We start from the raw sequence: 15,198 nt of genomic DNA, 5'->3' as shown, positions 1-15,198 counted from the left end.
CCTCACCCCCCCATGCAGGTGCTCCCCTGTCATGATGGAGCTGCAAACCCACATTCTTGTGCGTGGCGAAGTGTTCACTCTGCTGGGTGAACCATCTCCCGATCCCCTGAACACCGATCCCACACGCAGGTTCCCTTGGGGTTCTCCATGATGTGTCCGTGTGGTCTCAGGGATCAAACCTTACGGCTCAGCCTACTGAGTCATGGGAGTCATAGAGTGTACGAGGCTAACTTTGTGACTTTGATCACAGGTACTTACAGAAATGTCCGGACCGGTCATCTCTCCAACCTGCATCAATGCTGCAACTTCTGAAACGTTCACGGTCCTCCAGCAGAGGATGAGGATAGTTGAGGAACAGACCAGTTCTTTGAGGGATGACTTAATAATGTTTGACTTTAGCGGGGAAAGGTAATACCAACAGTAGCTCAAATGAAAATACATCTCGGTAGGTTAAAGAATGTTGCTTCACTGTATATTATTTTTTAACTTTTTATTTGTTATTAATACGTTGTTACAAGATTGTAAGGTGACAACGTCTAGTGCCACACCACAGCCACCACCAGAGTTCTGTGTCCCCACCCTTCCACCTTGCAAATAGAACCACCAGAGTTCTCATAAGTCAGTCCCCCCACCCCATACCAGAGCAGTGATCAGCTCTGGCTTATGGTGGTATAGGAAATTGAACCTGGGGCTTTGGAGCCTCAGGCATGAGAGTCTTTTTGCATAACCATTATGCTATCTACCCTGCCCACAGTTCTCATAAATCCTACTCACAGTTTACTTGCTTCTGTTTGGCTTAGATTTTTTGTTTGTCTGTTTTTGGAAATTTTATATGAATCAGATCTCTAGAGCTCATATATGTAAAACCATCTGGTAGTTGTCTTTAATCTCTTTACTTATTTTGCTAAGCATAATTGCCTCCATCTTGTCCATCTTGTCCCAAAGGACACAATATCATCATTTTTGATTGCAGAGTAGTATTCCATGGAGTATATAACCCATAACTTCTTTAGCCAGTCATCTGCTGTTGGGCATTTAGGCAGCATCCACTCTCTGGCTTCTGTGAATAGTGTAGCTGTGAATACAGGGCTGCATGTGTCCCTTCTAATTAGTGCTGGAGTGTTCACTGGATGAATGCCTAAGAGTGGGATTGCTGGAGCTTCCCTGTGCATTGAGCACCACAGTGTGGCGGCGTGGGCGTCCGTCGCTTCCACTTGGGCGGCAGCAGATGTTTGCAGAACAGAGAGCGGCCACCCTCTACTGGGACTGCACAGGACGTGACTCTTCCAGCGAGCTTGGTTATTCTTGTCTGGTGCTGCAGGAAGAGGTTGAGCTCAGGGCCTTCACCTGTGCTCTGTTACAGCCCCTTCCCCAGCCCAACGGTTCTATTTCCTGGGGAGTGGGAGGGACAGACATAGTGAGTGAGGCAGACCAGCAGGAAGTACTGCTCCAGGGGTGCCTCTCACTTTGTTTTTGGCAGCTGGCTATCCTCCCACTGAACCACCTCTCTAGCCTCCAGAGTCTTTGTCCTTATTCTTAGCAGAAATGTTACGCTGACTTGCTGGTTGGAACTGCCATTGTACACAGTTTATTAGATATGCTGCCGTGTTGGGATTTTTGTCCAGAGGCAGCTTGCAAACTCCAAAGTGTTTACAAGAACCCATGAGTCAGAACATGATTACGCCTGTCGAAAATCACGTGACTTGTACGGGGAAGACAGAGATCTTATGGAAGAACTGTGAGTTTCTGGTGAATCGGATGTGCCACTTGGAAAACCTTATCCAGTCCTTGAAGATGAACATCTTTCATCTGCAAACTGAAAAGGATTTGAGTCCGCAGAAGACAGGTACAGAGAGTAGAGTGACCAGAAACTGTCCCGTGTGCATGCTTGGTGAGGGTGTGCTGCTCTTGCTCTCCTGGCCGCCTTCCAACATCTCCATGGTCCCGTCTGTCTACAGCTTTGCTGAGGGAGCGGCTGAATGTAATTCAGGAAGAACATTCCAAGGACATGAAGCTGCTGCATCTGGAAGTGATGAACTTGCGCCAGCAACTGAGAAATGCGAAAGAGGAAGGAGACAGGGACCAGGATGAAGTGCAGAGGTTGACGGCCACTCTGGAGATAGCGTCCGAAACTAAGGTTTGAGTCTGATTCATCGTGAGTGTTAGCTGGAGTAGTCAGCAGACTCCTGGAAGTGACGGCTGAGGTTTTTCTACATTGATCAATCAGTTGTGTGTGTGTGTGTGTGTGTGTCCGCGTGTGCTATCTGTATTAGAATATCTGTGTAGTTACTACATTGATGAATCAGTCTGGTGTGTGTGTGTGTGTGTGTGTCCGTCCGCGTGCACTATCGGTATTAGAATATCTGTGTAGTTACTACATTGATGAATCAGTATGGTGTGTGTGTGTGTCCACATGCACTATCTGTATTAGAATATCTGTGTAGTTACTACATTGATGAATCAGTCTGGTGTGTGTGTATGTGTGTGTGTCCGCGTGCACTATCGGTATTAGAATATCTGTGTAGTCACTACATTGATGAATCAGTCTGGTGTGTGTGTGTGTGTGTGTGTGTCCGCGTGCACTATCGGTATTAGAATATCTGTGTAGTCACTACATTGATGAATCAGTCTGGTGTGTGTGTATGTGTGTGTGTCCGCGTGCACTATCGGTATTAGAATATCTGTGTAGTCACTACATTGATGAATCAGTCTGGTGTGTGTGTGTGTCCACGTGCACTATCCGTATTAGAATATCTGTGTAGTTACTAGCCTGTACATGTGACTCTGGCATCTGTACATCTGAAACATACCCTGCAAGAACTGACAGGGTAAATGGAATGGGAAAGCAAAGAGCATGGGGCATGTCCAGAGACAGGACGGGGTGGAGAGAGAGTGAGTGGGAGTGTAGGGACGGCCTCTCTGGAGCAGGTGGAGGCAGGGATGCCCCTCGCCACGTGTGCAGCAGGGCTCAGGCCTCGGCCACGCGGGAGCTCCGCAGGTGGTGCAGCAGTGCTGTGGTGTCTTCCCCTCTTGCTCTGCTTTTCTTCTTTCTGTCCTTAAGCCTGTCTCTGTTTGAAACAAAGGAAATGAAGAAGTATACCTGTGTGGTCTGTGTCTGTGGCCCTGACCCCACAGGTAAATAGAGTAGTTGACAACAGGAACATTCAGCAAAGAGAGAGGACTTGAGTTGGACCTTTTGAAAGCCAAGTGGAGAGGGGAGGGCATTTGAAGGAACACACACAGAGCAAAGAATAAAAACTTGGAAAAGAAGCTAACAATTTTCTGTTCCCTCCTGGACCAGGTTGTACACTAAACGTTCATTGTGTTGTTATGCTAATCTTTGTAAAAGCTCAGAATGTAAGATAACCCCATTTTATTGATTTTTTTTTCCCCAGAGCACTGCTCAGCTTTGGTTTATGGTGGTGCTGGGGATTGAACTTGGGACTTTGGAGCCTCAAGTAGGAGAGTCTCTTTGCATAACCACAACGCTATATCCCCGTTTTAAAAAGAGTACTGGAACACAGAGAAGTCACTTCAAGAGCACACTTCTGTTTTCCCAGTAACCAGAGTTTGAATGCACACCCTTCCTTTGGGTGCCGTTAGAGGAAAGCATAGAGTGGGTACTTGTGTAGAGGAAACAGTGTGGAAATTAGCTAGCAGACCTCGAAGATCAGTCATTGGGCTCGATCTTACTGGGAAGGGTTAAAAATATTTGCTGCTTTGTTATTTTAGATAGAGACAGACTGAGAGGCAGAGAGAGAGGTGCCAGCGCTCCCCTCTGTGCCTGTGTCACTGCCGTGACTAAGCAGGGCACCTTCTAAGTGAGCTAGTTCACCAGCTCAGTCCTTCGGTGATTCCAGGCATGAACCTCCTTGTGACTGACCCAGAGTCGCATCTTGTTTGTCGGCTTTCTGCCACAGAAGCTTGAGTGTGACTTTATAAGATTTCCCTGTTCCCAGCAGATCCCTTATTTTACTCTCATTTTTTAGGGAGAGGGAGAGGGTCCTGGCGCATAAGAGGGAAAGGACCCAGTTTGGGGGTGAGAATGTTTTGCAGACTCGGAAAGTAAGAAATTTTACCCCCGTGCCAGTAACTGTACTGTAAACCATTGTCTCCCCCATTTTAAAAAATGAGGAACACCACAGCACTGCTCTACCCTGTGGGAACTGTGGTCTTGAACTTGGTTCTTCAGACATGGTAAAGCACGTGCTCCACCAGGTGGGCCATGGCTTGGCCCATAACTGTGGCATTTTGAATAAAGCATTGCTCTCTGAAGAAATATGCTAGACTATGCAGCTAGGTAGGAGCATAAGGTAGGAAGGAAGTTAGAAACAACTTAGAGGTTTTACATCTTATACTTTGGTACCATTAATCATAGCATAAAAGCATACATAGAAAAAGTTATGTTTTTAACAAGTAGAACCTGAAATGGAATTGGCATATTGCCCCCAAGTAAAAGACTCTGGGGTGGGTGGGTGGGGAGAATGCAGGTCCATGATTTATCAAGGATGATGAATGACATAGTGGGGGTTGTATTGTTAAATGGGAAACTGGGGAATGTGATGCATGTACAAACTTTTGTATTTACTGTTGAATGTAAAACATTAATTCCCCAATAAAGAAATAAATTTTTAAAAAAGAAAAAGTTATGTTTTTACAGCCTGAATGCATAAGCATTGATAATATTTGAATCTGGAAAATATAAAGTTACTTTAATGAAAGAATATCTAGTGTAAAAGAGAATCAACTGCAAGCTTATCTGATTATTTAAAAAAAAAACTGATAGGAGGTTTACGTGACCAACAGCTTTTTATGTTCTGGAAGGAGAAGTAATAGCCGTGAGTCAAAGTAAGAAACTACCTTTCGGAGCACTTGACTGTAACAGTTAACCGCACTCAGAACAGCATTGATAGGTTGCCAGAAACAATTCTAGACTTGGACTCAAACACCTGTAGACATTCCCTTCCTATCATTTCAGATTCTTTTTTTTTTTTTTTTTTTTTTGCCTCTAGGGTTATCGCTGGGCTCAGTGCCTGCAAAAATCCACTGCTCCTGGAGGCCATTTTTCCTTTTTTTTTTAATTGGATAGGACAGAAAGAACTTGAGAGAGAGGAGGGGGAGGTAGGAGGGAGAGAAAGACAGGTCCCTGCAGATCTGCTTCACTGCTTGTTGTGAAGCCACCGTCCTGCGGTGGGGGAGCCGAGTGGGGGGCTCGGCTGGATCCTTGCGTGGGGCCTTGCGCTTTGCCAGTGCGATACTGCCTGAGCCCTCATTTCAGATCCTCACGACATCTTTTCCTTCTAATTTTAGAAGAATGCCGCTATTATGGAAGAGGAACTGAAGACTACAAAACGCAAAATGAACCTTAAAATTCAGGAGGTGAGATGAAGAGGCTAGAGATGGGCACTGGGACTCGAGAGGGGAAAAAACTTTAAAATTCAGGAGGTGAAATGAAGAGGCCAGAGACGGGCACTGGGACTCGAGAGGAAAAAACTTTAAAATTCAGGAGGTAAGATAAGAGGCCAGAGACGGGCACTGGGACTCGAGAGGAAAAAAACTTTAAAATTCAGGAGGTGAGATGAAGAGGCCAGAGACGGGCACTGGGACTCGAGAGGGAAAAAACTTTAAAATTCAGGAGGTGAGATAAGAGGCCAGAGACGGGCACTGGGACAAAACAGTAGATAGGAAAACACTTGAAAGAAGACAAATGCGGCTTACGTGTAGTGAAAGATTTTGAGATTGTGTCCCATGCGATCTAAATGAAAGTACCTGCTCTTAAGTTAGGTTTACCGCTTGTTTGGATGCGGCAGTAAGCCAGAAATAAAATGTAAATGTGCCCTGAGCCAGGAGGAGGAGTTACCACAGCGTTCAGATTGCGCCCTATGCCGGCATTCAAACGGAAACTTCCTTTCTCTCTCCTCCAGGGCTATCTCTGGGGCTTGGTGCCAGCACTGTGAATCCACTGCTCCTGCCACCATCTTTTCCACTTTTTTTCTTTCTATTTTGTATTTGACACGACAGAAAGAAATTGAGAGGAGTGGGGGAGAGACACCTGCAGGCTGTGGGGAGCAGGGGCTTGAACCTGGGTCCTTCCACATAGTGACCTGTGCACTGAACCTGGTGTGCCACTGCCCAACCCCCAGTGGATACTTTCTAGAAAGACCTTTAAGCTACTGTTCTGTTTAAACTAAGTTTTTTTCAGTAAACCTGCTAACTAAATCTATCTTAAGATGTTCATTTCAGCCTACATTCTAGTAAGGGAATTATGACACAGTAGCTGCTGAAGGTTTGTCAGGCTCAAAGTTTGCTTCTGAGGACAGTGAAAAAGTCATCAGCATTACTAAGTCAACAGACCCCAAATGGGGTCTAAAAACCTCAAGAGTCAAATTACATTTGAAATAGCTTGCTATACAAAACAGATATATACCTTTCAGATAATACTCATACAATTTTTTCTTTTTTTTTTTTCACTGCCAAATTTTGTTTTCTTTTCTCCAGATAGAGAGGGAGAGACAGAGAAGAGAGAAGCTCTATAACACCCACTCTTCCCCTGGGGAAGCTTCACTTTCTGTGGTCCTGCATGCAGAGGCCAGGAGATTGACAGAAATGGGGAGAGAAAGACAGACACCTGCAGACCTGCTTCACCACCTGTGAAGTGACTCCCCTGCAGGTGGGGAGCCGGGGCTCAAACCGGGATCCTTACGCAGTCCTTGCGCTTTGTGCCATGTGCTTAACCTGCTGCACCACACTGCCCGATGCCCCCAGAATCTAACTTCTCAGCATTCTGAAAGGCAGATGCCTGAGATCAGGAAAGTGGCAGCTTTGTCTTTTCCTTGAGATTTCTCCCCTTGGATTGCAGATGGATACCTTGCTCAATTCTCATGTCATTTTCTCCCTGTCGACACATCCCTGGTGTCTCTCTTGTGTGCACAGATCTCCTTTTATGAAGACTGCAGTCAGACTGTACTAGGACCTATTAACAGCTTCTTTATAGACTATCTATTTAGTGATTCTGTCTCCAAGGAGGGCCTCTCTGTCTGTAGCTGGTTCTCTTCCCAGGAGTAAGCCACTTCTGGTGTGGGGGTTGGCTTTGCGGTGGGGAGGAGGAATACTCACTGCTGCTCCCGTTCTCCCTTGTCCTGTTATCAGTCTTCTGCCAGCTTGTAGGCGGGTTGTCATGTTCCACTGTGGTTCCTCTTCGCGTCTTCCTCTCTAGTATATTCATATGAAGGGGCTTAGTTCGGTCTTAACAGAACTATTTAAAGGAGTAATAAATGCAGAATATATCTTTCTAGAGATTAGATAGCATATATATATATATAGATTTGGTCTGAACTTGAAAAACAGGACAAATTAAGGGGGCAGGCGGCAGTGTAGCAGTTAAGTGCACGTAGCACAAAGCACAAGGACCAGCGCAAAGATCCTGGCTCCCCACCTGCAGGGGAGTCGCTTCACAGGCGGTGAAGCAGGTCTGCAGGTGTCTGTCTTTCTCTCCCCCTCTCTGTCTTCCCCTCCTCTCTCCATTTCTCTCTGGCCTATCCGATAACAACAACAATAATAACTACAACAATAACAAGGGCAACAAAATGGGGAAATGGCCTCGAGGAGCAGTGGATTCGTAATGCAGGCACCGAGCCCAGCAGTAACCAGGGGGGGGGGGGGGAAATCAGGACAGATGAATAGTCTCCTGAGATGGGATTGAGGGTAGCACACGGCTATCCAGTCAGCGGGTCCCATGAGTGTACACTTAGTGCTGCGGATGTAGCTATCAGTACTGTGGCGTGTATTTGAAAGCTCTGAAGAGAGCTTACTGTCAGAGTTCTCACCATATGGAATGAAACAAAAGGCTTTCTGTGGTAGATGGGTGCTAACTAAGTTTACTGTGGTGATCATTTTTATATTGTGTGTGTGTGCACAGGAACTGCATTGTCATTAAAACTAATGCAATGTTATGTGTCATTCAGATCTTTTAGTTTAATTAAAAATGAATTTAGGGAGTCGGGCTGTAGCGCAGCGGGTTAAGCACAGGTGGCGCAAAGCCCAGGGACCAATTTAAGGATCCCAGTTCGAGCCCTGGCTCCCCACCTGCAGGGGAGTCGCTTCACAGGCGGTGAAGCAGGTCTGCAGGTGTCTGTCTTTCTCTCCCCCTCTCTGTCTTCCCCTCCTCTCTCCATTTCTCTCTGTCCTATCCAACAACAATGACATCGATAAAACAACAGGGCAACAAAAGGGAATAAATAAATAAATAAAATATTTTAAAAAATGAATTAAAAAAACTCTAATTCTTTGGAACACTAGCAGATAGATTACCAATACTTGAGAAAGGGAGTGTGAAATTTACACAGCATCATACAGTTGTGTTTTCCTGACTTGTTTCTGACAACAGCTTATTATAAGATGTTTTCTGCTGAAACACCACATACGTTTCACAGATACTTAACCCTTTCCACCATTTGCTTTGTGCTCAGATATTTAATTTCAACCTCTGCCTTTTAAATGCTGCTTGAAACTTAATGGTGGATCCTAACTCACAGTTTGGTGTTGTTTTCGCTGGGCTGGCTTCACGGGTGGGTAACAGATGACCAGAAACTCGTAGCTGAGCTGAGAACGCAGTTTAATCTTTATTCACGAGCGAGCAAACAGTCCAATACCTAATCACCACACCATGTGCTCCTCCATCTTTCTCTTCCGGCAGCAGAGTCAGGAACTCAGGAAGTTCATAGGCTAGGGGCAGGGAGAAGGGAGAAGCAGGAAACTACCAAGGGCTAAACCAAATCTCCTGGATGGAGGTGGGGGGAGTGAGACCAAACCAATGTAACAGAAAAGACCGTGTAAATAGACCACAGTGTGAAGCAATGTAACAGAAGCAGAACTAGAAGCATACCAATAGTTTGGAAACATATAAAATGAGAAGGGCAATATATTTGATTATGTATTTTTCTTTGTTTTCCCCCAGCAGGGTTATTGCTGGGGTTCAGTGCCTACACCGTGAACCCACCATTCCTGATGGTCATTTTCCCCTTTTTTTGTTTTTGTTTTCGTTTTCCTATTTGTTTGATTAGATAGAACATAGACAAGTTGAGAGGGGAGGAGAAGATAAAGAGGGAGACAAAGAGACATCTGCAGACCTGCTTCATGGTTCCTGAGGCTTCCCTTTGCACTGGGGGAACAGGGTTTGAACCTGGGTCTCTGCACCTGGTAGTGTGTGTGCTCCACCCAGTTCCCCACCTCCTGGCTCCAACTCTACTTCTCAAAAAGTTATTTATTGGAAGAAACAAAAGCATGTTTCTGAGCAGTAACAAGTAAATGAGAAATGGGGAGAGGTGGCGTGGCTGGTAGGCTTCCTGGTGACTGGTCTTGTTAAAGTTTCTGAGACACTCCCTGGTTCTTGCTAACTGCACTGTTGCTCTGTAGCTAAGGAGACAACTGTCGCAGGAGAAGCACCTCAGGGAATCTCTTGAGAAATCTGGATCAGCCATGCTGCTCAAAATACAAGAAATGGAGTCAACCGTGGAGGCGGAACGGAAGCAGGTAGATGAGACGCTCCTCTCCCTGACTGTCAGGACAGTGAAGTCAAAAGAGAGAAGCTGGCACGGTGCTTGTGTCTACACCTATGGTTTTGCTTGTTCCCTCTAGATTACTCACTTTGCTCAAGTCGTCATCTGTTAATGTTCTTATTACAATTTTAAAAGTGAGTACAAAATAAGAAAGATCTCTGGTAACATTTAGTCACTCTTACTTTATGAATGTGTGTGCCAGTACAAGGGAGATTAGTCTCAGCCTTCAGAGTCGCACTCTTAGCTCCTGTTATCTTTCTACTGTTGTACATATCTGTAGTCTCTACTGCAGAATCGAGTTTGGAGGGAATTTCCCAGTAGATTAAATTGAACTAATATCTGAAGCAAAGAGCACAGATGAGCGAAAACCCAGAAATGTGTCGGCACTGCAGATTTCACTTGCTGTGACTTATGTCAGCAGTTGTCCTCCAGTGTAGTTATTTATTGTTACTATATGAAGTGCCTCGATGTAATACATCTTAAAATTCTAAGTTCCAAGGCGATAAATAATTTAAATCCTAATACTTGGATTACATGATTTTTATGGTTTTAAAAAATGACTGTCCTTCACAGTAAAGTTACAGGAAGGGGTGTGCAAGTGTTTCTTTATTGCTGGAGCTTGCACTACCAACATGTGGCAGGCACTAGCCACTTAGAAGTTAGATGTGTTGAAAGTGAAAATAAAAGACTCATTTCTTCACTTTGGCCACATTTTGAGTGCTTAGTCGTTGCTTGTGGCGGACGACTGCTATTGGAGAGTGCACACAAGATTTGTGGGACTGGTACTACTGTAAGGCTGGATAAATTTAACTATAACACTTAAACTTCCCCTTTTTTTCCCACTGACATTAAGATTGGAAAATTTGCCTTACTCATGTACTATATCGTAGTTTGTTAGAGATCTTTTTTTTATTTAAGAAAGGAGACATTAACAAAATCATAGGATAAGAGGGGTACAGTTCCGCACAGTTCCCACAACCCGATCTCCATATCCCATCCCCTCCCCTGACAGCTTTCCCATTCTCTATCCCTCTGGGAGTATGGATCCAGGGTCGTTGTGGGATGCAAAAGGTGGAAGGTCTGGCTTCTGTAATTGCTTCCCTGCTGAACAAGGGCATTGACTGGTCTATCTTTATCTTATAAAAAAGGAATTTTTTTATACAATTTCAGGTGCATATTTTGCAGCAAAACTGCATTGCCCTACACAGTTCTATACAGACCACCCAGGAGCTGCTGACAGAGGAGCAACATCAGAAGGGACGGCTGGAGACTGCTGCCTCCCAGCTCAAGTCTGATCTAAGTATGGAAACAGTTGCTGGGACTCAACACTTTTAAAAAAGTTTTTATTTATAAAATGGAAATACTGACAAGACCATAGGGTAAGAGGGTACAACTCCACACAATTCCCACCACCAGAACTCCGTATCCCATCCCCTCCCCGATAGCTTTCCTATTTCTTTTTTTTTTTTTTTTGAAATGTGTTAAAGTTTATACACATGGGCTATGGGAAAAGTGTATAAATATTGTTAACTGTAAACCCCAACGATCTCATCTGGGGCCCATAGTCAGCACAGGAGGCTGTGTGACCTCTGCATCCCTGTAGGTCTGGGCTCACATTCACAGCTAGGAACATTCCAGGCTGTGCCAATTTCAGGACCCATCATCCTCGGGTGAGTGGTGTAGAGTCTGCTATCCAACCACCCTTCGGAGAATGGAACATTTCCTACCATTGCTGATTCACATTGAGGGCCAGGTCCGATAGGGGCCCACAGAAGGATCCATTATGGGAGAATTGACACTTCTATTAATTTTTCAAATGTCATGCAAAAAATTCTTTAAGATCCCAAATGCTTATAGGGACCAGAGTTAATGATATTTCCCATACGCCTGAATATTTTTATTATTTACTTCTCCTCCTCCTCCTTCTCCTCCTTCTCCTCCTTCGTCTTCTTTCTTCTTTTTACCAGAGCCCTGCTCAGCTCTGGCGTGTGGTCGTGCAGAGCACTGAGCCTATTATTTCAAAGCCTCAGGCACAGAAGTCTTTCACATAACCATTATGCCATCTCTCTGCTGAATTTTATGTATTTATTCATTTATTTATTTTTAACCAGAGCACTGATCAGCTTTGGCTTATAGTGAGTGGTACAGGGCATTGAACCTGGGACTTTGGAGCCTCAGGCATCAGAGTCTCTTTGCATAGCCATTATATCTACCCCCGCCCCCTAAATATATATATATATATATATTTTTTTTTAAATTAATTACTTTGTTTATTTATTTTTACCAGAGTACTGCTCAGTTCTGTCTGGCTGATGGTGGTGAAGGGGATTGAACCTGAGACTTTGGAGCCTCAGGCATGAGAATATCTTTGCATAACCATTATGCTGTCTACCCCTGCCCCCCCCCCAATATTTTTAAATGCTGATTTTCTTCTGTGACACCAAGGAAAAAAGAGAATGTTGGCAGCAAGATAGAGTTTGTCTTAATTGTAAGCTCTCATATGTATATATCAGGTCTATTTTAAATGTTTGTGGATTAGGACCATTTGAGCTCTAGAAATTAGACTTAATACTGGATAGTAGAGTGTTAAAATAAAGCTGTCAGTTCTTTTAGCCTAGTTTTGTAATGTCATGTCAAACTCTATTCTTCAGTTTTCAGTCTATTTTAGTTCATCTATATTTATATAAATGAATGGCTGTGAACTACCTTACAGTTTAGATCAACCTCTTTTTTTTTTTTTTTTTGGCCTCCAGGGTTATTGCTGGGGCTCAGTGCCTACACTACAAATCCACTGCTCCTGGAGGCCATTTTTTCCCTTTTGTTGCCCTTGTTGTTTATTGTTGTTGTTGTTGTCATCATTGTTGAATAGGACAGAGAGAAATGGAGAGAGGAGGGGAAGACAGAGAGGGGGAGAGAAAGACAGACACCTGCAGACCCACAGCATTGCATGTACTACAACTGGGCCTCTCCTGTTCTCATAGAAACAGGTAATTTATCATTTATTTTAAAAACAAAGTACTCTTTTTCTGTTGAGGGGTGAATCACTCTGAATTTGTCACTGCTGATGCTGAGTATTGAACCTGGGACCTCTGACACCTTAGACATGCACATTCAGTGCTCTGACACTGGATTGCCCTCAGACGCTGCTGTTTCACTAGCAGGAGACACAAACACACATAAATACACACACACACATACACACACTCACACATACATACTAACTCACACAAACACACTCACTCACACATACACACACTCACACACACAAAAACATACTCACACATACATACACACATACACACTCACACACACACTCATACACACACACACTCTCTCACACACATACCCACACACACACATACACACACTCACACATACATACACTCACACACTCACACATACACACATACTCACACATACACACTCACACAAACACACACACACTCACTCACACATACACATTCTTTCACACACACACCCACACTCTCTCTCTCTCTCTCTCTCTCTCTCTCTCTCACACACACACACACACACACACAGAGTCTCTCTCCCCCTAAAGTGATTAAATTGCTCTTCCAATTAAGATAAGCATTCCCTTTTCATTCTTACTTAGACTAGTGAGAATTTCAAATATATATCTTATGGTTTATTTTTACTTTTTACATTTTAAATTGGAATTTATTTACTTTAAAGTGGTTTATGGGCTCATGTTCAAACAGTAGTTTTCCTGAGTGTATTATACCTATGAGTTTTTCTGTTTTGTAGCTTTCTTGCATTCAAAACATTTAAGTAAAACAAAACTGATAGATCATGATGAATTTCTGTAAGTCAAAAAGCATTATTCTCATGAAAGCTTATGCCTTTGATTGTGTTTCTACTGTACATGGGTAGGAGCCTGATTCCACTCCTTCTGAGCCGCCCAGAATCACCTGTCTGACCTCTAAACTAAACGTGCATGTCTGGGCGCTTTTACCCTGAGCACATGGTGGAAACAGGTGGAGCCGGTGGTGGCGCAGCTGGTTAAGCGCACACATCACCAAGCACAGGGACCTGGTGTGAGCCCCCACTCCCCACCTGCAGGGCATCTGCTTCACAAGCGGTGAAGCAGGTGTCCATTTTTCTCTCTCCCTCTGTCTCCCCATCCTCTCAATTTCTCTTTGTCCTATCAAGTAAATAAATAAATAATAAACAGGAAAAGAAGAACAGGCATTGCAGCTACTCTTCCATATTACACCCCAAACCTGTGTGGTGCCCGTATTCTGTAGTGGAAGAGTCTGCCCTCCACTCTGTCACCCAGGCTAAACGCCGGGTCTCTCTGGGCCTACCCGCTCCTCCACCCGACATCTGCATGGAGTCTGGACAATTCTTTCTGCATAGCATTTTGTAAGCCTGTTTTCCTTTTGCTCTCCCCATTGTCAATACCTTTGAGCCAGCTGTCTTTTGTTGTTGTTGTTTTATATTTTGGATCTGCAATAGCAACTAAAATAATCTTTGTGCTTCTGTTGAGTGTTAGAGTTTATCACTTCTCTAGCCAAAGCTTTTGAATTGTGTTCTCTCTGGTGAGCTAAGACTTTTCATCTATGTCTGATGTCAAGTGTGACCTTATTTATCTTTGTACATGACTGGGGTGACTATAATTTAGTTTCTTGACAATCCCATGACTTACAGAAATGTTAGAAATACTGTATTTTCCTCATTTCTGTAATGCCACGTAAGGAAAATCTCAATGCAGTAAGTTATAATAGTAGTTATGTGGACTTTCTGTTTTCAGTTTCTAGAGATGACCTCATTTCCAAGTTGGTTGAAGAAAAAAAGGTAAGGTGATCCAGAAGGTGGTGCAGTGGATAAACGTACAAAGTACAAAGGCAGTCATGTTTTGGTCAATCCTGTCTCTTCCTGTATTGTGGGTGTTTACCTTTCTTAAGATGCTTTCCTAGAAAAATAGGAGAGGGTCTCTTTAACCTCAGAGAAATAAATGATTCTTGTTCATTTTTAAAAATCGCTAACTTTGTTTTTGAGACAGCATGGGTTTATAAGATTTTTTTGTGGGTGTGGCATGGTTACAGTACAGTGGTTGACACATGGGTTCAATTTCTCACCCCCAGACGGGGGAGACAACATAATGGTCATGCAGAGACGCTCATGCCTGAGGCTCCATAGTCCCAGGCTCAGTCCTGTGCACTACCATAAGCCAGAGCTGAGCAGGGCTCTGGTCAACAATACAAAATAAAAGTAAAAAAAAAAAATTCCCTTCAATTTCTCACAGCCAGTCTGCAAAACATTTCTGCCCCCAACTTCCCTTTCATCATGCACCAGGCCCCTTACAACTTCTTCACCACATCCAATGCCCCCATTTTCACACCTCTTTAGAATATTCTACTAGACCCCAGCACCACCAAAATACTAATATTCCTCCACTGAAGTCTGTTAGACCTCCTCCATCCTTTCAGCCTGCCCCCACCCCCTTGGTAGGCTGGTTCTACAATTCAAACTTACAGGTCTTCATTTGACTTGGTTTTCTAGTTTGAAAATGCCCTGTAGATATGGATATTGATATAATTACATATAGATATTGATACAGTTACCTATAGATATTGATATGTATTAGATATAAATATTGATATAGATTTGATAGATTAGA

At 43.8% G+C, this 15,198-nt stretch overlaps 1 protein-coding gene across 1 annotated transcript in view; it reads left to right on the top strand.

The window, feature by feature from the left end:
* The window catches only part of CCDC150 (coiled-coil domain containing 150), a 73,777-nt gene that overhangs the window by 4,985 nt on the left and 53,594 nt on the right, over positions 1–15,198 (top strand). Inside the window, exons 2-8 of the mRNA XM_060177534.1 lie at positions 251–408; positions 1,626–1,846; positions 1,959–2,137; positions 5,311–5,379; positions 9,415–9,531; positions 10,728–10,857; positions 14,329–14,372. Coding sequence (XP_060033517.1) covers positions 263–408; positions 1,626–1,846; positions 1,959–2,137; positions 5,311–5,379; positions 9,415–9,531; positions 10,728–10,857; positions 14,329–14,372 — 906 coding nt within the window. The 5' untranslated portion in view covers positions 251–262. The remainder of the gene's footprint in view (positions 1–250; positions 409–1,625; positions 1,847–1,958; positions 2,138–5,310; positions 5,380–9,414; positions 9,532–10,727; positions 10,858–14,328; positions 14,373–15,198) is intronic.

The sequence above is a fragment of the Erinaceus europaeus genome, chromosome 18 (genome assembly GCF_950295315.1).
Source record: "Erinaceus europaeus chromosome 18, mEriEur2.1, whole genome shotgun sequence".
NCBI classification, from domain to species: domain Eukaryota; kingdom Metazoa; phylum Chordata; class Mammalia; order Eulipotyphla; family Erinaceidae; genus Erinaceus; species Erinaceus europaeus.
This window is presented reverse-complemented; position numbering and strand designations above follow the sequence as displayed.